This window comes from Canis aureus, chromosome 16 (assembly GCF_053574225.1).
Source record: "Canis aureus isolate CA01 chromosome 16, VMU_Caureus_v.1.0, whole genome shotgun sequence".
NCBI lineage: Eukaryota > Metazoa > Chordata > Mammalia > Carnivora > Canidae > Canis > Canis aureus.
This window is the reverse complement of record NC_135626.1, coordinates 45960001-45982762: the sequence shown is the minus strand read 5'-3', so window position 1 is coordinate 45982762 and position 22762 is coordinate 45960001. Positions and strand designations below refer to the sequence as shown.

The window sequence follows — 22762 nt, the reverse complement described above, 5'->3', positions numbered from 1 at the left end:
CATGTGGCTGAGGCCTGAATTCTCATTCAACTCACCTCTCACTTTTATTTTTTACAAGCCAGTTCATCATCACCATCTGTAATAGGACCTTCCTACAGCCTTGCCTTTGAACCAGAGCACACTCTCATTCTCTCTCTCTCTCTCTCTCTCTCTCTCTCTCAACTATATCACTCCAGCTGCTCCCACTGTCCCCAAGCACCAGGCTCTTCCTCTCCTGAGATTTCTTTACAACATCTCCAGATTTTCCCTCCTAGGGTCCCATCTCCCAGTGGCCCCACCATAAGTGGGCACAGTGTGGGTTCAGCTTCAGCCCTGGGTCTAGCAGTTGCTCACTGTGGGCCTGTTTCTTCATCTATGAAATGGGTGTGATATTATCTGTCTCCCATATTTAATGGAAGGATTGAATGGTGTCTTCATAACAGGTGGAAGATTAGGTATCAGTTCCTTAGTACGGTGCCTGACATGTCAGGTGTTTGTAAGTGTTGATTTGTTTATTTTCTGTTATATTCAGTGGGATGACTTTTACTGCCTTCCATAAATTCAAGATCCCAACTACCTGTTCAGCCATAGCTTTGTTCAGTCATTAGCTCATTAAAACAGTATTTGCTGAGCATTTACCATATGCCAGATGTTCCAACCTTACTTGAGTGTACAGAGAGTTAAATATCAAATGGACTCCAAAAGCCTCACCAGTAGCAGGCTCACTCCGTAAGTCCTCTTGGGTCTTCTATTAAGGAAGTCAGTTAAAAGTCTCAGGAGTCTTTCCCCTTCCTCCTTGGTTAGGGTTTCGGTCCTCTGTTGATGGACACTACCTTTTCATGAAGTCTGGCCCCACCCCAAAGGGGCAGACCCACTCTGTCTCTGAGAGGAAGACAGTGGAAACCACCCCGTCCCTCCCCAAACTGTTCTCTCCAAACCCTTTCAGAGACAGACCTTCCGAGGTGGACATATGGCTTCCCTTTAACTCCTATAAGCTCGGCCCTCCACGTGTCTCTGGCATGCACCACCCCAGGCTCCCCATTCAACCTTTCTCGGTCCCCGCCTCCAGAGTGGGTGCAGGCAGGCATCATGATCCTCTCAGGCTTCTACCATTTAATGTTGCAACCCTATAAAAAGTGTGGTTGTGCGGTGGGGGAAAGAAGCCGGAGGAGGAGGCAAACCATGGATGAAGCAGCCCCCCCCCCTTTCAGGGCACATCTTGGCAGCCCGGTGGGCGTTGGGGTTTGCCTCCCTCGTCCTCAGCTCCGAGGCTGGCCTGCTTATTCGTAGCCACGGTGCTGACGAAAAACTGCAGGACCATAACGACAGAATCTGCTCTTTGTATTTGGGAAAGGTTTGGTGACTCATTTATTCTGGACGTTCTGAAGACCCTGTCGTCTTAAGACAGAGACTGACTTAATAACACCTTGTGCCGTGAAGCTTGATTCATTCATTCACTTGGCAAATATGTGGTGACTTGCTGCCATAGGCCAGACCCCGAGATAACTGCTGGAGCTGCCTCAGTCAGCAGAGCGAGCACGGCCCTACCTTGCGGTCCTCAGCCTAGTGCAGGGCTCAGCCAACTTTCTGTGAAGGGCTAGACAGAAAATAGTTGAGGCTTAACCTGCGAGCCCTGGGGTCTCTGTCCAGATGGCTCATGCAAAAGCACCACAGATAGTAAGTGAGCAAATGAGCTTATCTGTGTTCCAATAAAGCTTTATTCACAAAAATAGGCAGTGGGCCAGATTTGGCCTATAGGGCAAAATTTCCTGGCCCCTGATCAAACACGCAACATATGTCACAAGTTACTATTCTGCATAATCTGCCTTGTTTCAATCAGGACTATTTCGCTTGCAAGTAACGGAAAACACAACCCAAACTGAAAAATCTAAGATCAGGGCTAGCTTCAGGGTCAGCGTGACAGAGGCCCAGTGTCTGTCTCTCCAGTTCTCAGCTCTCCTCCCTCCAGATTGGCTCCCCTCTCAGTCCAGCTTTCACTCGGGGGGTAGCAACATGGCTGTCACAACCCCAGAATGACGTCCCCTGGGTGAAGTCTAGCGGATGAGAGAGTTTGTCCCATGACTCTTGGTGACTCTGGTTACCAAGGCTGGGGTCATGTACCCAGGCCCCAAATGATCCCAGCACAAGGGGAATGTGACATGATGCCTGGCTGGGCCTTATCACATACTCCACCCTCCTACCCCCCCCCCCATCCTGTGACCTTGGGTGGGACGGTGTGGGGGAGAGGTATATTCGAAGCCTCTCAAATGAATGCTGGAGGGTGAAACAAATATCCACTACATATATCTTGTGAAATTCTAAATGAGTACCTCCAAAGGCCACATTTGTTTATAGGAACTCTAAAATATGGTCTCAGATTTTTTTTCTATAACAGAAGAGAAAGGGTACCACTTATGTGCGAAATGTCCTCCAAAATTGTAATATTTGCCCATGTTTATTTCATGCCCCAACCTCAGTCTTCTTATCAGATATTTATTCAAGTCTTTGATTCATGGACAGGTTTGGGCAGTTTATTGGTAAGTTTCTGGCCTATGATTATCATACCCACGTCCCATCTTTTCTATGTATGTTGTTTCTTATGAATAGACTTATGAGACCCATGTTTCTTTTTGCCGTCAGGAACCTTTTTGACTACCCAGAGCTGGATTTAGAGCATCCAAACCTAATTAAAGTGCTAGGTTCAGACCATTGTCTTCACCCTCAGGCCACTGTTAACTCCACAGTAGCAGGAAACTGTTCCTTCCTCCTAAACCATAACCCTTCCCAGAAATTAGTTCATGCTATCCTCACACTACAGGGGCTGGTGGCTGCTTCATTAATCAGCCACCCCCTTTCCTGGGAGGCTCAGGTCCAGTCTGCAGCAGGCTTTGCTCCCTGAGGGTGGAAACTGGCCCCTCTGCACAGGGAACCAGAGTCCTGTGAGCTGCAACCTCAGTCTGGGGGAACACCCGTTGGAATAAAGAACCATAAGATAAAACCATGTTGAAGAAGGAGGGGAAAATGAACATTTTGAAGATTGTTGAGAAAATTATGGTTCCTTCTACATTTTCACGTTGTATTTTAGAATCAAAGTGCACCAGCTATGCTGCAGAGCACCTTTCTTAAAATGGATCTCTCTTGGCAGTTGCTGTGGCAACGCATAATACCTTAACCCCAATAAAAAATGAAATTTCTTAGAAGGCAGAGCATTTTTTTCTCAGCTGCACTAGAGCATTTTTTTGGCACCATCTTTTACTACAGTTTCTTTCATTCTTATTCTTTAAACCACATTGGAATTCAGTCTCAAAGCGATGAGTTTTATATACTCCCCAAAAAGGCCTGTGCAAAAACTTTTTGCTGCACAAAGGCCCATCTCTCAGAAACATCCCCACATTCCGCCTTATATCAGATCCCCCCAGTAACCTCCCTCCCTGTGTCCCTCTCCTGTCCACCCCTTACCTGTCCGTCACCACCCTTCAGACGCCCAGCATCCTTTTGATATTTTCCACTTACTCCAAACCACCCACTGCAGTGCCCACCCATGTTCACCCTCTCTCAGAATACATACCATGCTCCAAATTTACCTCTTGTTCTTGCCGTCATCTCCAAACCCCTACAATTTACTCCACAATCAAACTCCGTTTCCTTTATGACATTCAGCTAAGCCAGTTGTTAGAAGGACACAGTTATGGAAACACTAATCCACAATGAGGAGCAGCATCTGATCATTTCCCCCACCCCTCCCATGTATATCTAATTGGTAGAAATCCAGGCTGAATGGACAGTTTTAAGCTGAGATCCTTTCCTTAAATCATTCAGCGTAGAGCAAGGATTCCCCACCTATGGACCAGAGCTATTGGTGAGGTCTGAGAAAATTCATACATACACACTAATCACTTTAGGTAGCCAGGATACATAATATGGTACTACTGCTTTCCAAATGTAAGTAGAGATTTTAATTATAAAATACAAATCTACTTAAAAGTGATTCTGAAATCATAGAATTTTTTTGCCATTATATACTTTCTCGATCCATAGATACTCAAAAATGCAAAAAGAGGTTTGCATGGGACCCTCAAGTTAATCGTGAATACATGCAAATAATTTGCTATCAGGATTTCTAGTAGTGCAAATTATAATTCATAATATACAATGACATAATGTAATGAAATATATATGTATAATCTCCATTATATGATGTAATGATTACTAACATTTATTGAACATTTACTAAGTTCCACTCTTGTAAAACTTCTACATATATTTAGTCATCTAAACCTCACTGCAGCCTTGAGAAGTTATAATTCCCATTTTCCTGAAAAAGAAGCTGAAGCATAGAGAAGTTAGCCTTCCCAGGGCACACAGTTTAGGGACCCAGCTCATTTTCAACTCCAACATTCCCCATCCAGAGCCTGGTTTCTTAAGCCCTATACTTGACTCTGTTAAGTTAAAAGGCAGTTTACAAAACAGTCTGTCCTTTTGCACAAGGTGACTTTATAAGGGCAAGTCACAGGTACCCCCTCTGCAACCACTCAGTGGTGATTGGTAAAATATAAAAAGAGAAAATACAAAAAGAGCAAAGTAAATGGGGTGCCTGGGTGGCTCAGTGGTTAAGCATCTGCCCTCGGCTCAAGTCATGATCCTGGAGTCCCGGGATTGAGCCCCCTATCAGGCTCCCTGCATGGAGCCTGCTTCTCCCTCTCCCTCTGACACTGCCCCCTGCTCGTGCTCTCACTCACTCTCTATGTCTCTGTCAAATAGATAAATTAAAAATCTTTAAAAAAAAAGAGAGAGAGGTAAAATGTATTTAGTGTCAAAAGCAGGATGGACATTAGTGTGTGACCTGGAAACAGAACAGAGCCCCAGAGTGATGAGTGAAGCCAAAGCCGCAAGTACAGGGTCCCGAGCCCATCTGCAGGCAGAGGCAGCTGGGAGGGAAGTCCCAGGAGTAATGGGGACAAAAATGCTGAGAGGACTCCTTGCCAGGGAAATGACAAGAGACTGGGTTACAGCTTGAAAGCAATGGATAGGGTGACCCCCGTTCTCCAAAGGAAACTGAGGAAGGCTGTTGCCTGCCACAATGAGGGGCTCCAGCTCATCTGAAATTAGGAGAGAGTTGCCCCTGATGCAGCCTCCTCCCCAGAGCCTGCCAAGCTCCCACGGGGCACCCCTGAGACCCCACATGGCAGGACCCTCCGGACCCAGAGATCTACATGGAGGAGTGGCAAAGCCCTATGGGATAGGGGAGTAAGCAGAGGGAGAGGAGAGAGGGCCTGTCATGAGGAAAAGCATCCAGGCATCTGGTGAATGGACAGAAGGAAGCCAAGGAATTGGGTGCCAGGAAGTGAAAGGACCCTCAAGTGACAAGGGATGCAGTGAGGTGGCCAGGGGCCAAACGGTGCAGGACCTTGTTGGTCTCACTAAAGGATTTGATTTTGATTTTAAATGTTAAGAAAATTTGAATCAAAAACCAAAACCAACATAACCCATATTACAGCAGGTCAGGTGCGAGATGAAGGCATCCCAGGCTGAGATGGTCCTGGGGCCACGCAGCGAAATGGGGAGATATTTCAGAGATGGCAGCAGAAGTCTTACTTAGTTCCTTTTTTTTTCTGCTGAACCGACCCCAGAAACGCTCGTTGGATTTTGTGAAGTAACATCAGGCACACTCATTTTCCCAAACTGCTTCCCTCTCACCACAGAGGACAATTACAAATGGCTGTGCAGGGACGTGTGACAGGGAAACCCCAGTGGACACCAGTGGCCACTCAATAGGTGGCCTCTCCTTTGCTCACCTCTTCAAAGGTGAATGCCATCTCGGGCACACCGAAGCTTACAGTAAGACGACCTGTGGTTGAGGCACATCCCCTAGGTTGTGTGTATAAAGCTGCAGGCTTCCATGTCATCTTGCTACACAACAGGAGAATGACATATTTGACATGGTTTTGACATATCGAGTGGTTGACAGTGTCTTTCGATAAAAACACGGCAAAATATGCTTTCATTCTCCTTCCATATTTTCAATGAAATTGTAAGATTTCAAGGTTCACTTTTTTCAACATCACTTTGAATTTTTATCTCCAGAGATCCTTTTGGCTCAAGGCAACTACATATTCTGTACACCCTGTAGACTCTTGTTTATGCAAACGCGTATTTGTCTGATTACCCAGGTATAAGTTTTACCAGAGTGTAACACTAATCTCTAGTTATGGATGTTCGCAGTCTTCGTGACCCTTTTTAAAAATTAAAGGAAATATTGTCAGTGTTCTGCCTTCGAGGGAAAGGTGGGCAGTCGGTTGCCATGGTGCGGAGCACAGCTATCTTTGGTCACGTGGGTGCCATGTTATACACACACCATTTTCACTCAGCGTCCAGGGGTCTTATTACATTACAGGAATGTCATTGTTTGTCACGATGTCCTATGTTTCCTAAGTCTCCTTTGCAAAAGGGAAGAAGATGAAGGAAAGAGGGAGCAAGGGAGGCTTATGTCTATTTGGGGTGAGGTGGTTGAGGAATGTGGAAGAGCAGATAATTATACACAGTGCTTTTAGAGGGCAGTGGGAGTGGTGAGGTGGGATGGAAATGAGCCAAAACAGTCCTGGAAATTCCTTTCCCGAATTACTCAAGTGAGGACAGTCTTTGAATGCTTCTGCCCTTTGTAAGCTAATATAGCACCCACTAGTATAATTGGACAGTGTAGGCTAATGGAAATTAATATTCACACCTAATAATAAGGTAGATTTATATGTAAAAACGTTCATTTCCCTTAGTAGAAGGGCTTATGTGTCCATCAAATCCTTTGCTCAGATCAGTTCAGTTTCCTCTTGCTTCTTGATCTGTTGTTAGGCCAGATTCAGACCACAAGGGAAATGTGGGAAGGCAGGAAGAAGGGAGATTGGCACATTTAGCAGTTCATAGTTAGTGATTAGGCTATAGATAAGTGTTATCACCCCCTCCTTCTCCCCCCTCAAACATATCCTGGGTCAGAGGTGGAGATAGAAAAATAGTAACAGGCGTCAAAAGTGATATGAAGCAACATAAGCTAATTCTTTCCTTCCTCTTTCTCATTTTGCCACATGACAGAGCCTTCACTGGTTGGCCCTTAAAATGTGTGCTTCTGTGGGGGATTTATGGAACTTCTAGTTTAGGTCAATATGTGCATTGCATTTGCAGAGATTTTTTAAATTAGTCTTATTTATAAATCTTTAAAACGTTAAACTCATGGGAAGGAAAGTATGAGGAATGAATTATTGTTGTCATTGTTGTTATTGTAGTCATTAAAAAAAATAAAGCAAATAATAGATGAATGTCTGGAAGGATGGTAGTACATCCACCCCCTCCCTTAGCCCCTGCTGTATTGGGGAGAGCGCCAGTGTGTAGTGGACGAAACTTCTCTGTTTATGTCTGTGATGTCCTTTTCCTTTTGGAGTGGAAGAAACATTTCAGTATTTGGAAAGGTTATTTGAGAAAGAGCAGAGCATAGTGGCTAAGAATGTGTGCTTGACAAGCAGACTCTTTGAGTTCAAATCATGGCTTACTCACCTCTCTGGGCTTAGCTCACTGGGTTGTCAGAAGGATTAACCACTTACTAAAGCACTTAGAATTGTATCTGGCGCATCAAAAGTACTCAATAAATGTTTGCTAATAGTAACATTATTAACCTTATAAATAGAGCAAAACAGGTTAAAGTTTTCCGTGACTTTTTAAAAGTAACAGGATTCTGCTTGGTATAATGATTTTTAAATTCAGGATCTGGGTTTAAGGATTCAGGATAGTAATATTTTCCTGGTTGATAGTCTCATTCATAAATGAAGTAGTTTCAGATTTTCCAAGAGCTCATTTTCACTCAGGTTCATTGAAATCATAAAAAAAAAAAAAAAAAAAAAAAAAAAAAAAGGGAGGGGGGTGGTAGACAGGAAATGGGAATGCTCAAATCCTCAGTAAAAGACGGAAAATATAGCCTACTGAATTTAAAAGTGATGTGATAGGATGATCAAAGGGCAGTCTTGCTCACACACCTTTCTCTGCTGTCTATGACCTCACCTCCAATACAAAGAGGCCCTCAGATAGGAAAAGTGAAGTGGGGACAAGGGAGTCAAGAGAAACTATGAAACTTCACAGAGGAACGTACGTGCTTGGACTTCACCTCCAAAGTAGTTAAAACTGAGGGAAGATGGCCTCAAGAGAAGATGGAAACGGGGGACGCCGGGTTGGCTCAGTGGTTGAGCATCTGTCTTTGGCTCGGGGCGTGATCCTGGGGTTCTGGGATTGAATCCCGCGTCAGGCTCTACGTGGAGCCTGCTTCTCCTTCTTCCTGTGTCTGCTTCTCTCTGTGTGTCTCTCATGAATAAATAAATAAAATCTTAAAAAGAAAAAAAAAGATGAAAAGGGCACATACAATGTCTCAGGAAAAGTGGTCATCGTTCAAACCAAAAGATATCCCAGTGAAGTCCCTGAATCAAGGAAAAAGAAAATCATGTGGACATTCAAGCTAAGAAAGAAGTCTGCCTTCAGACTTTACCATAGGTCCATGTGATGCCAGAGGACATGAAGAGTCATGAAAGTCAAGAAAGAAGAGCCACCAAGTTCTATGGGAAAGGAGATAGGGTTGGGCATTATTATATCCAGCTCAAATGTACAGGCAGTGACCAGACACTCCAAACAAACAAGGATACAAGAAAGAAAGACAGCAGGAGTCCCTTTTGAAAGAGTTGTAGCTCCAAATTTCAGAGTCAGTCTTAAAGGATAGAAAAATAGAGTCAATAGGCTTGTGGACCCTCGATAAATGTTACCCTTAAGATCTGTGTTTTGCTTTGCATGTGCCTTTCATTTTGCTCTAATTATTGAACTTAAGTCTAAGAAGAGAAGGTGGGAAAAATCAAATATTACACCACTGGGAGAGATCATTTTTTATTATTTCTGTTCTTCCTTTAGGTGTAAATCACAAGATTATAACATTTGTCAAAAAACACTTTGCCAAAGATTGAAAAATCATATTCTAGAACATTTGCCATGGGATTTTAGTGGATAATGAAATGAACTGTTAGAACACATTTCTTAATTTGGTTTAGTCTAGGAGAAGTTGGGAATTAAAGGCTGATAATTTTAAATTATCTTCAGTAAACCCATAGGCTTGTCTAAGTGAGCTCAGCTGCACAGATTTTCATAGTATGTTACCTTATTTCCAGATGCATCCAATGAATCATTTATGGGATACTGTGCAATTCTGCTTTAATATTCAGTTAAGTCACATACAGCATATGCAATAGGTTGTTTAATTCTGTTACATCTCAGATTAGGAGGAAGAGAAATCAGCCTAGCTGGAGAAGGACACCAAGACACACACATGTTGATGCTCACACTCATGCACCTCTGCATCCTGCTCAGGCACATCCCTCCAAAGATTTTTCTCACCCCTTCCCCACTTGCTTCTGTCTGTAGCTTTTAGAGAGATGAATGGATGAGCCACCAAACTTTCCTTTACCAGCCCAGGGACCCAGCAATTAGCTGAGCCCAGGCTTCCTTGTGTTCTGGAGGGAGAGGGAAGCCCATGAGCCAGAGAAACTCACAATGGCAAGATACTCTGGTCTACCTGTGTGGAGACTTGGAGACACCTTGGCATAGACTATTCTTTTTTCCTATCCCCATCATCCTATGGATTATACTGAGCCCCTAAGTACCTAGCCAGTTTGAGGGAGGATCTTAATCAAATCAATAGCATACTATGAATTGTCCTCAAGTCACAGTGTATCCACATCCTGATCAAGAAAAGGTCAGCATAGTGGAACATATCATGGGTGGTAAGAGGAGAACAGGTTTTATTTATCAAGTGCTGAAAATTATATTAATGGGATTTTAAAGAAAAGTGTCCGAGGCACTGTCTATCCCAGAGCACAAGGGCAGACTGAGTGCCTTTTGCAGTTTGTAACTCTGTTTCCTGTCATTTCATTTGTATTGACCACATGTAACAAACTTACCTTTGTGATAAGTAGATAATTACTATTCATTGTTTTAAATTTAAAACCATTCTTTCTAAGGAGAAATTGATAAGCTCTCTCTTTTTTTTTCACTATAGATAACTTACATACGACAAGAATACGAAACAAAATTCAAAGGGTTGATGCCAGCATCTCTAAGACAAGAGCTTGAAGACACCATTTCCTCCTTAAAGTCACAGGTAATTACTAGAACGAAGGCATTTCCTAAGGGTCCAGGTGGTGTGCATATCTTGAAAACAGACTTATGAATACGTTTCATTGTGAATTGATGCCAGAAATTAATGTAATATCATACATAACATAAAGTACAACTGAGGATGAATTGGGTTTTGTTTGTGTTTTTTTTTTTTTAAGAATGTTTTTCTTACTAGTTTTGGAACTCATTGTCTCAGTAAGATTTTCTTAAAAGCGCCCATGAAATTGAGAAGTTCAGTTATGGTTACTTTTACTCACTTTACAGTGTACATTCCAAGACAGCCTCCCCCCTTTTACTCTTGGTACCAGGCCTCGAATGCCATGACTTGGCACATTGCTGAAAGTGCAGAGAAACAGAAACAATGGTTAAATTAGAAGCATTTTTATTCTGGTGTGTTTTATATGGTTGTTAGACACAACAAGATGCATTTTAGATGCCGAGCAGAATAATGACAAGGTATTCAAACAATTGGGTCAAATATTTCTTGCTGAAATGTGTAGTTCCTGGTATAACTTATGAAATACAGTGTGAGAGATGCAACTGATGTAAATTTAGATGCTTAAAATGTTTTCACAACTTCCAGCGTCAGTTTTCTCCATGTACTTCTATAAACACATTTTATATTTTGCCAGTGCAGTGAGATCGTGTGCTCCAACATGGGAAAGAATCTACATACTCCCACTTCTAATACACTTAGAAATCTAAAACATACTTTTTCCCTACAACAATCATGTTCTTGTATGTCCAAGGATCCTTGTATAACTGAGATTGATGAAAAACAATACCCAGGACCCAGAGTAGCCAAAACCTTCTTGAAACAATAAGAATGAATTTGGAGGGCTCATACTTCCCAATTTAAAAACTCACTAGAAGGCTGTAGCAATCAAGACAATGTGATATTGGCAAAAGAATAGACACAGAGATAAATGAAATAGAATTGAGAGTCCAGGAAAAAAAAAAAAACCTCATATTTTCGGTCAGGTGATTTTCAAATGTTCCAAGATGATTCACTGAGGGGAAAATGGAAAGAAAGGCACTGGGACAGTCAGATCTTTCACATGGAAAAGAATGGAGACCTCCCTCACATGTTTGCCACAGGTTAACTCAAAATGGATCATAGACCTAAATGTACCTCCAAAAAGACTGTAAAACTCTTAGAAGAAATCTCTAAGAAGAAATGTTCTTAGATGAAGGAGTGAATTTTTGTGCCTTGGGTTAGGTGGAAGTTTATTTTTAGCTATGACATGAAGCATTTAAGCGGCAGCAGAAAAAAAAAAAGATGAATTGGACTTTACTAAAAGTTAAGACATTATGCTTCAAAAGACATCATTCAGGAATTGAAAAGACAAACCACGGGATAGGAGAAAATATTTGCAAATCGTGTATCTGTAAAGAAACTTAAAAAAAAAAAGGAAAACACACTTTTTTTCTGGGAGAGCTCCTTGAGAGAAAGAGGTCTTTGTTCTTCATATCAAGACAGTGTCTGTCACATAGTAGGTGCTCAATAAATTTATTTACAAACTGATAGGATGTAATGATATTCACATTAGCTTTTTATCCTGTGTAAGACAGCGCACACAGCAAATTTTGGCCGCCCTGCATGTATTCCCCTCAGTCAAAAGCCTCTTATCTGAAGATAAAATGTTCATCATATCAATCCGTGTGCTACTCTTGGCTTTGCTTCTGCCGGTGGAGTCTTGCCTCCTCCACTCCTGCATATAAAAACAAGTACTGCAGGGAAGTGTTACTGTACAAAGGGTTAAGTCCTCTTTCTTTACATGAAAAGCTCCCCTTGAAGTGTGGTTTACCTATTAACTTTGTAGGAGAGCTCCCATAGGGTCAGCTATGTAGGACCTGGCACCTTCAGAGGAGGGTGTTGTTGTTGGTTTTTTTGTTTTGTTTTGTTTTTTTTTAGAAAAAAAAGAACGAAAGAAAGTAATCTGATATCCACCTGCAGGGCTTCTGTTATCATTCACATCATTTCCCTGTAATAAAAGCCACTTCAGCCTCCTAAAACTGGATGTTGACCCAGAAAGAGTGCTGCCAGCTGCGTTAGGGCCTCAGCATTGGCAGCTGCATGGAGGAGTCGCAGGCCATAGAGTGAGCAAATTTAGTTTGAAAGCACAGGTGCCTGTGTTTTCTGAAAATTGTTGGGATTCCAATTGCAAAGCGCAGTGGGGGAAGGGAAGCCGAATGAGTATAATCCTTGCATCTGTCAACATTATCAATTGTCCGATGGGTCATATGAGCAATTGGATAGAATTAAGACCAGGGTGATATTACAAGTAAACAAAACCGAGGGGGACCTCTTGGATATGTACCCATCTAGAGAAAGTGTGCCTTCCTTTCCTGCAAGCACATTTGCCGTTCTGCTAGCTGTATTCTCTTGCCTAACTAGGCTTCAGAATCAACCGTTGCCATGGTTTCAGTTCAGACCAAAGAGGCAAGAGTAAACAATTCTGAAATGATCAAATGCCGCTGACTCTTGATTACATGGAGCTGTGGGAGCAGTTACCCCCAAAACCGTTTCTGTTTGCTTGTGGAAGGTGCTTTTGAATTCATACCTGATATAGGTATCTTTAATACTATACGGAAATTTATGCTTCCAAAAAATCAAACCACACTCTGAAGATCTGATTTAAGAGACTTTGCTGAGTCACCAGTTTGCTCCATCCCTCAGCACCCCCGAGAGTGGGAGCAGGGAGTGGTACTGCTCCGAGCTCTGTGCTAGGTGGCTTCTATTAGTGTTTTCATGCCCTCCTCCTAACCTTTGAAGCAGCTGTCATTGGTCCCATTTCACAGGCATCGAGAGGTCAAGTAACTTTCCTAGAGTCAGGGAGGCCAAGCCAGGAGTTGAACCCAAGCTGGCCTAACTCTGACTTCAGCTCTTTATGGTACCAATATTGTCTCTCCCACCTCAGGGAATCCCCAGGATGGACTAAGGTTTCCAGAAGACAGTACTTTTCTTTCTACTCACTCATACATTCATTCACGCAACATTAGTGCATACCAGCGTCATTCATACTCAGCCCCATGAAAGAAGCTGGGGACACAGAGATGAAGAAACATCCTTTCTTGTCCCAGAAGAGCTCCCAGGTGTTTTTTTTTTTTTGGGGGGGGGGGGGAGATATGAAAACAAACAACCACGTGGCAGCTCAAGAATTGCTAATAATGGAGCTCAGGAATACAGAGGAGGGATGCTGACTTCGCCTCGGATGTGACGAGTGGTTGGGGAGGAGTGAAGGAAGTCAGTGACATGTGAACCAAATAGTGGAGGGTAAATAGGAGATTGTTAGCCAGGCATTTCAAAGAGAGCAAATGCCCTGCGCCAAAGGGCAAAAGAGTTGGGAAGCATGGTGTGCAAGATGGTGATGGTTGGGAGGGCGAGACGAGAGATGGAGCCTTGAAGATAGGCTAGAGCCAGATCAAAATGGCTCTGCAAAAGGAGGTTGAATTGATTCTCCAGTCTCGGATGAATTTTCAGGAGGGGATGCAATGTGATCAGAAGTGAAAAGCATAACACTGACATTCAGCAAATCCTCTGCCTTTTACCTAGGGAGCCCCGTTGTTTGCACAGTATTGCCACCTCGGCCACATTCGCCTCTGCTCATACACGGTGTCTTTTTCTAGGTTAACTTTCTGCAGAAGAGAGCCTCTGTCCTTCAAGAAGAACTGACTACATACCAAAGCAGAAGGTACAGCCCATGCTCCTAATGCCTTCTGGTTACTGTGTATTGTTTGCACCTGTGAGTCTCAGGGGTTGACATTAAGGTCTTTATTAAAATGCTTACACATAGTATCGATTTCAGGAGGAAGAAAACTTATATTTTTACTAAATAGCCTGTCTTTGAGAAGCCACCCACCTCTTGTAATCACAGTGCTTAGTCAGTATGATCAGAATGGAATGAGAGAATCTGCAGGTGCCTGACAAGTCTGGACCTCACCTGCACAGTCCTGACAAGACATTGTCTTGAAGATCAGTTGCAGGTTAAGGAGACCGTCTTTCTTTTAAGATAGCGAGATGATGCAATTCTTAGTACGGTAGCCCACATCTTCAAAGCCCTGTATCCCCTGGAGGTTTGGCGCTGCTGCAGCTAGATGTTCTCGCGACCAAAATAGATAAACGGCTTGGTGGTGTGGCAACACCATGACTTCAGTGGCCCCCGTGTGTGCTTCTCGAGGATGCCTTTTTAGTCCAAGGCCCCCAGAGACATCACAGGCATGGGTCATGTTTACCTGCTCTCATTCAATCAAACAACCTCCGTTTTTGTGCAGTGAAAGGCCAAAGCACTTACTTGGCATTGGATTAGAAGTTCAGATCTTGTGAATCATTCACTTTCCCAAAGATTCCGCTGCCTGGTGCAGATGGGACTGGATCCTTTATGGACATAAGTGATGATATTTTGATATCAAATATCCTTTTTAATCGCCATCCAACTCCTCCCGAGTTGGGACATATTTTTTCATTGACATGCTCTTTAAACCTGGAGAAAACCCTAACTGAGATTTTTGATTTTCAGGTAACTGCACCAAGGCTTGGCCTTAGTAGCACAGGCGAGGGCAGTGGATGTCCTGTCTGAGTGCACTGTGGATTTCTTCCAGCAGGTTTGAAGATTTGGATGTTGTAAACTGTGAGCTCTGTGGTATTTTTTAATACTGTAATGTAATTAAGACCATAAACACATGCATCACTCATACACTATGGGGTAGTTTTATTTGTGTCTGCCTAAGTTATTTTTTTTAACATTTCTTTATTATCTCCATATTCGCGTGCATTTGGGTGTGTACTGAGAATTGCTTTTATTGGGAAAAGAAATGATTTCTTATAATATGCCTCGTTGACGCTTTTGCATGGAATTTTACCGGTTGCGTATAATCAAAATCACGCTTGTAGTACCGTATCACAATTTTTAACATGCTTATGTTGTGTTCATGTTCATGTTCATATATTATTAAAACATTATATTTTGTACTTATCAATTTTATTTCTACTTTTTATTGCACCTCATTTGCCAATATAAGTATGACATATTCATGGTATTTTTCCCTAGAAAACCCTGACAATCTGAAATTGTACTCTGGGAAAAAAATACCTTTATGTCATCATGTCAGAGATCAAATCCATAAGCCATTCATTTATTTAGAATGAAAAAAATCACTAAGTCACCTGATACCATTTTAAGAAGTTGTCGCGTTGGTCTCATCTGACCCTGGGACTCCAGAGGCAGAATGGCGTAAGAATTTTATGTAACAGCTCTGGTTTTATTGTTGCTTTCTCTTTTTATGGTTGTTGTTTTCATTATAATAGCAATGGACGTTCCATAAGAAAGCCTAAAAATGAAGGGTGAGGGGTGTTACAAGGACACACAACATGGTGTCATCAGGTGGTGGCAGATGAGCTGTGATTGGTCCCATTTCTCTGAGAATATGGTGGTATTCCCCTGATTGGATGTTTGTCTCCACGAAAATGCCAAGAAGCAGTTCTATGCAGATTGGTCAATCCCACGTGCCGAGGAAATTTTGATTTGCTGTGGTCCAACGCTCCGTATTCTTTTGACTGCACTGTGGTATGTGCCATGGGCCCTTTGAGACACTCTAAAAATCTGGGCCGCCAGCAGGGCCAGAGTCATCCCATTTACTGTAACAGGACAGGGCAGGACATTTCTTTACACTTTTTCAAAATTCTTGTCTCTTTCCCACGCCCACCTCTCTTGTCTGCTGCCCAAGGATTAATGACCCTTTCTTGCACTGTAACTGAGACCCAGAAATGATAAGGAAGTAACAGGTTTTACAGCTAATTCCAAAGCCAAGGATGGGCCAGGATGGGCATAAATGCTCCCTTGCGGCGGCCAGCAATAAAAAGGCTTGCCTTGCTACTCTAGATCATCTCTGGCTGGTAACGTTTGCCCTGACACCTCCTGCAGAAGTAGAGATCTCTGGCCTTTGAAAGCTCAGGTCTTCCTTGCATTTACAATAAATTATAGCACAGGCTTGAAGAATATTCAGGAAAAGGTCCAATTGAAGCAGATGCTATTAAAACCACCTACCAAATGAGGACAATTGGTACTCAGACTATGATTTAGTGCTCGAAAAGGAAAGATTAAGGCTACATGATTAATTTTAAGTGCTTCTCTACAGACCGTGAAAAACAGGTTGAAGCTCAACAGATTTCATTAGTAAGGTTATTAGCCGCCTGAAGTGAAAATACTTGGTGAATTGTATTGTCTGCTGGAATTGGAACTCCCACTCAAGAATATTTGTTTTCCATGAGTAAATATCAGTAGGTGTTTTGGAAGGTTGCCTGCTATTCTTTCTTTTCCTTGTTTCAAGGGTTATGAAATCACAAACACTGGTGAACCTTTGACATTACCCAGATCCTGTTTCCCTTCTGATGCGTGTCGTATACGTCTGGGAGTAAGCGTGCCGAAACTTTAGGTCAGTTTGATTGTGTGTGTGAGGACTAGATGGCTGACACCAATGCTTTTGTGAACGTCCTCTGATAAAGGAAGAGAAAGAAAAATTGCATTTGGCACATTTAAAATCCCTTCCTGAATTGAGCCCTGGGTGTACAAAAGGCTACTGGGAGAAAAAGCAAGTGCTCAGGAAATAAATTATAAACATTGTGCCTTATTATAAAATCATCTAAGATTTCATCCCTTCTTTTATCTGGTGGAAGATCGATTGTTCATCACAAGTACCTCATTTAGTTCCATCTCAGGTTGTCGTTCTTGGCTCCTGTCCTGGAGTCATCCACCTGTGCTCTCTATGTGTGCACGTGCGACCGTCCATGGGCAGTGGGTGATGAGGCACGGAGAAAAACCAAGGGGAAGGAAGCTGGGGGGGTGCAGGGTTCTGGGTGCGTGTTTTTACCCAGCCATGGGATCGAGCGCAGGAGAAGGGTCAATGCGAAAGCCAGTGATCTGCCCATGTCATGGTTTTGTTGAAGGTCCACCGCTTCTGCGTCACCAAGCAGCGAGACCTTTCAGGGGCATGCCCCCTGATTTTGCAACCTCCCCATTCAACAATCAACTCCTCAGAGGGCAAGCCATCCAGGGACACAATGGAGAAAAAAGGCCTAAGAGGAGGGAATGGAGAATGGGTCGGTCTTGCCTCGTAGTTTGTACAAAAGAATCGGCTGTGACTCAAGGGAAATTGCTCAATTCCGACGTTATCCCATAATGTTGCATAGTAACGGTGAAGTCCTCAGAAACAGGCATATGCCTGTGGTCGTGAGCAACCTCATTAAAGGTGTCGGCCGAGAAAGTACAGACAGGAGAAACTGTGAGTTTGAATTAACAATTAACAGCTCCCTATTGAAGTGCATCACCATCCGCAGAAGGCAGTGGTATTTTAGCTTTCGTTCTGAGAGTAAAAAGGAAAGGTAAAACATCAAAAATGGTTGGAGAAAAGTTTCAGAACACAAGGTCATTTTAATTCATAGTTTCCTTAAAAGAGCAGTCTCTTCGGAGCTTTCATATTTTGTTCAGAAAGGTCATCTCTTTTAAGCCTTGTCATTAAAGACAGTTTGCTCTTTAAAGTGAATTATCAAAGTGTGTAGAAATTGCAAGTTACTGAAACTAAAATGCATGATCAATTTTAAGTCTGCTAACTAAAGCTTACTTAAAATTGGATGTGCTTTTGTCCTCACAGCCCCTTTGATAAGACCAAAAAAAGATACATGGTTGGTCAATTCAAAGCAGGAGAAGAAGATAATTAGATAAAACCTTTTTTCACCCATTGAAATGGTTCTTGGATTTGGAGACTTGATTGGGAAACTGTGGCATAGGCTGGAATGGTATTTGAAAGGTAAAAATCGAACATCCCAGATTTTGACCTGCATTAACATTCTTCCCTGTAGTGTTTTAAGAACGGAGTCAGACTTCAGATCCTGTTATTTACCTCACATGGAAGAAGAGAGATGGAACTTGTAACTTAAGACTTAAAGGAATTTTAAAATCTGGATCCTTCACCAACATCTAGGTCAGTTGAAAAAATTCGTTCTTCCAGAGATTTTCAGTTTTAAGCAAGGATTGCCGTCCGGCAAATGTTTTAAGACCAAAGGGCCAAGATGTTGCTATACATTCTGCTGTTTTTAGAAGTGAGCTTAGTCTAGATGTCAGGCTAATAAATACCCTATATCCTCTTTGGGAGTCTACCATTTAAGAGAGGTCTCCTGGAAAGAGAGCTAGCTGGACACGAAGACTTGATCAGCGAACAGAAAGACAAGGCTACCTAACGAGAAGCCTGATAGACTTCATCAGCTGAAACGTGCTTCTGTAAGGGAAACAATGTCGTCCACACCCCTTTACTTCAGCTAGGAAAGGAAATCAGTCCATAGGTGGGGTCTACCAGTTAGCTTTGTTTCCCTAGGGAATTCCCTTCACCTCTCTGGCCCTCACTTGGGTCATCTGTAACCTGACTGGTTATTTCCCGAACTCCACCATTTCAACCTCTAATTCAGCGTTTCTCACACCCGTATTCTAGTCTATCACACCTGTACGACTTGTCTTGACGTCTTCAGATGGCATATTTAGGAAATGTGGCATGCTATGTCCCCCTCCTGAAGGCTCACATCCGCATCACTCCCTCCCTCAGGCATTCGTGTAACAAATGCTGAGGCCTGCTGTGTGCTGACAGCACCCTAACCGCCTCTAAAGTGGGTGGCTCCATGATAATTTATAATCTCTCTCAGTGCAGAGGGTTGACCAGGCTCGACTAGGCTGTTCTTGCTTGGGTTTCAAGCAGGTGCAGTGAGATGGTGGCTGGGGCTGTCACCATGAGGGGCTCACAGGGCTGGAGGCCATGGGACTGCGCTCACAGGGTGGACATCGGGAGCTATCAAGGGCAAAGCCAACAAGAGCCCAGACGTGGAAGTCACCAGCCACATAAGCCATGGACCCCGGAAGGGCACAGCATGGCTTCTACTCAACTTCGTCAAAGACAGAGCCCGCCCAGACTCAAGGGTAGAGGACACAGACTCAGGCAGTGTCGAAGAACCTGTGGCCATCTCTAATCTGCCACCACTTGGGCAAGAAAGGAGCCTATCTATCTTTAACCTGGAATCTCTGCTTAAACAGTCTATCCATGAAGAGTCTTTCTGTAGCACACATGTCTTATTGCCCAGCGTTCTGAGAAATATGGGTTAGAGCCCAAATCCAGGTGATTGCTAAAAAGTCTCTTCCCATGCAACATTCTGTTAGTCCATGTTGTATTGCTACAATCACGGGTTAAAGGGGATTCCGAAACACCACTGGTGGGGAAGCCCTGAGTTACGAGGATTCACTAAGGCCAGGTCTTCCTCTGTGATTCTTTCGAAAGATGGTAGCAACCACAGGCGAATGCTTCTCCCAACCCTTCTCTGTCTGGGGCTTGGTGTGCATTGTTTACCGTAATTATCTTAGCAAGTGTATCATTATAAAGGTCCACCAAAACACACACCCAGTGCTTAGCGTGGTTTTTCCTTCTTTCGTGGAAATATCAGGCGCATGGAAGGCGTGGTCTTGATGAGCCTGCGAGGGAACATTCCCTGAACCACAGAGCACTCAGAGAGCACTCAGCTAATCGTCCAGATAAACAAGTGAATCAGCCTCCTAATTGCCCCGTTAGCTTCCTCGCCACCACCGGGTTATCTCTGTTCGCGCTCAGGAGCCCAGCTCCTGGATCTCCGCAGCCTGAGCCTGGGCCTGGGCCTGGGCGGGGGAGGGAACGAGGAATTGACGCCCAGCCACACTCCTCCGCCTTCCAACCCCCAGGCTCCCCGAGCATTGATCCGGCCTGGTGATCAGCGTGTGTTTGGGGGGAAGCATCAGAAGCCGTGGTGCGCCCCGAGTTCAGCTCTGGTCAGCAAGCACAGCCTGGCAGTTTCACGGGGAGAGGAAGCGAGAAGAGACCTCGTCTCTCCCCAGGAAGGAGAAAATGTTTTCCTGGAGGGGTGGCCGAGGGTCCTGAGAATCTTGCACCCTTCTTTTTGCAGAAGTCCCCTTGACATCGACTGAGCTGTCTTGGGAGCGGGTTTGCGCTCCCCACGTTGGCTTCGTGCAGGTTGACTGAAGCTGCCCTTGACCTGACATCGACCCTGATGTCGCTCTTCACGTTCTGAGCAAACTCGGTTTGCAGTCCGGCTTCCCCTGCACGCTTTGTGTTTCCCGGCTACGGCGGTGTCACCATCCGGTGGGAAATCCTTTTCAGAATGGATCACTTGGCCCATTACTGATCATCGTGTTTGTAATAAAAATATTTATCCAAGCCGGGCGCAGCAGTTACGGTGTGAAGCCCGGGCGGGCGGCCTCTTCATGTCTCCACCTGCTCCTCCTCAGAGTTAAGGATCTGCTAGCCGTTTTCTGCCTAGAGTGCAATCTCTTACAATGTTAGGGAAACTTTCTCTGACGGAGTTCCCACTTGTGTTATCTGATTTTCTTCCTCGGTATTTGTATTTATGCATTTGGGTATGTGAGTTTGGAAGCTTCTAGAAGACAAATTGGGTGGATTAAAGGAATATTTTTCTTTCAAAATCATTTCTGCAATCTTACTTGGAGTGTGTGTGTGTGTGTGTGTGTCTCATATTTTTTCTACTAGGCTAATTAAGACAGCAAACCTAAGTAGACCACCTACTGCCAGCCCCTGCTATCAGGTGCTTTCCCTAAGACCATCTAATGGTCACTGTCGGGCAGCCCGGGTGGCGCAGTGGTTTAGCGCCGCCTTCAGCCCAGGGCCCGATCCTGGAGACCCGGGATCGAGTTGCGCGTCAGGCTCCCTGCATGGAGCCTGCTTCTCCCTCTGCCTGTTTGTGTGTGTGTCTCTCTCTGTGTGTGTCATGAATAAATAAAATCTTTAAAATAATAATAGTAATAGTCACTGTTTCTGCCTTTCAATTGGTAAAGGAGAGAGATTAATTGGCCTCACCTCTAGCTCACATTATAATTATTGTTCCCTCTGCAGTATCACCTCTACCATATGAGGAGCATTTTTACTTCGTGCAAATGGAAATTGAGCTCAGTCCTTCAAAACTGGAATGCATTTGCTCCCAAACTGAATACCCCGCAGACCTTTGCTGAGTGCTTGACACGTCCCAGGGACTGAGGCTGGCAGTTGAGACACACACAGATGCATGAGACCTGCTCTTTGCCTGCAAAGGGCTCGTAATCCATACGGGAAGATAAGACATACATAGGAAAGAAAAAAGAGAGAGAGAGCATGATCTTTGTATAAGAGAAATGCCAAATATTCTGGGAATTCGAAGGAAGTGGAAACATTTTGAAATCATCTCATAGGAGGAGGTGACATTTAGTCTGGATGTTGGAGTAAGAGTAAGATTTTAATCGGTTAAAAATGTGGGGCGGGTGTTCCGGCTGGAATGCAAAGCCGGGAAAGTCGTTCACGTCCGCTGCATCACATGCATGAGGAGGAAAGTAGTCCGAGAGAAGATGTAAAAGGTGTGTTGGAGTCAGGTTGTGGAGCCAAAGGGAACTTACTGACCCCCTTGAGTGCTGAGCGAGCCTCTGAGCACATGTGGCCGAGGCCTTTGGAGTCAGAAGGATCTGGAGCCAGGCAGGTTGCTGGGTCCCTGAGTCTCCATTTCCTTATCTTAGAAGGTGGAGGAAATAGTAGAACATGGTTGTGAAGACTGGATGAGATAATGCATTTTCAAAGTCTAACATGCAATAAACATGCAAAAAGTGAAGGCTCTTTATTTTCTGACCATCCTCAATAATTTCATGAGCTAAGTACGATTTATGCTTGAAGATACCGAAGCAAAGAGAAGCTTGGACGTTTGGCCAAGGCCCCACTTCGAATATGTGCAGTTGGAGCTCGTGTCCCTGTAATTCGCTCTTTGCTCCTCCTGCTATGTGGCATTGCCCCCATGGATGAGGAGAAGTGTGGACTCTGTATTATACAAAACCAGGGAACAATTAAAGTGTTTTGAGCAGGGGAGTGACACCATGAGAAACTGCTGCATGAGCATTTGTCCTGAAGCAGCATGAGGCCCAGGAGAGTTGGAGACAGAGAAAGAGACAGGAAATGCGTGCAGGAGTCCCATGGGTGCCACCAAATCCTGAGGGAGAAGGAGCATCCCCCATCCTCACCCCCCTTTGAATGGAAACTAGGCCAAAGATTCAGTAGCTACTGTGCCACCTGAATGAATGAGATGATTGTGAAGGCGAAAGAAATGTAGGGCCGAGGTCCACAGCCTAAAAAGATGCAGGGTGCAGATTTGGGAGTGGGGGTGGTGATGAGTTTGGGTGTAGACATGCTGGGCTTGGTCAGGTAACCAGTAAGCCTGGGTCAGGGCCCCAAGATGCGTCAGTCAGGAACATTGTGGGTGAGAGCTGGTGCTGAGAAGCTGAAGGTTTCACCAAGAAGTGGGGAGAGGAGAGGAAGAGGGGGCAGGAGGGGACCAGGAGGTGAGGGCGCGCGGTTCCTCTGGCAGCTGAAGAAGAGGTGGAGGGTGCAGGGCTCAGGAGAGGGCTGGCAGGGGGTGCCCAGTGGAGCACAGAACATCTGCCATTTGCCCTGGACAAGAGACACAGGAGGGGCAGAGTTAGAGGAGCCCCATAAATTCCTTGAGAGTCCAGCCTGAAGGGCGCGGTGC

At 44.2% G+C, this 22762-nt stretch overlaps 1 protein-coding gene and 1 long non-coding RNA gene across 10 annotated transcripts in view; both read left to right on the top strand.

The window, feature by feature from the left end:
• The window catches only part of CEP112 (centrosomal protein 112), a 392220-nt gene extending 377350 nt beyond the window's left edge, over window positions 1–14870 (top strand). For 8 of the 9 annotated variants that reach the window (XM_077853716.1, XM_077853714.1, XM_077853710.1 and 5 more), the window contains 3 exons: window positions 10055–10156; window positions 13804–13868; window positions 14694–14870. In XM_077853716.1, the coding sequence (XP_077709842.1) occupies window positions 10055–10156; window positions 13804–13868; window positions 14694–14697 (171 nt within the window). In that variant the 3' untranslated portion in view covers window positions 14698–14870. Of the gene's footprint in view, window positions 1–10054; window positions 10157–13803; window positions 13869–14693 lie in introns of those variants that run through there. The other variant, XR_013354742.1, reaches the window with a different exon arrangement.
• Window positions 14871–16738: 1868 nt separating this feature from the next.
• LOC144285376 (uncharacterized) lies at window positions 16739–22419 on the top strand. The gene is made up of 3 exons (XR_013353650.1): window positions 16739–17454; window positions 18032–18153; window positions 21112–22419. It is a non-coding gene; the product is annotated as an uncharacterized LOC144285376 (long non-coding RNA).
• Window positions 22420–22762: the final 343 nt, after the last annotated feature.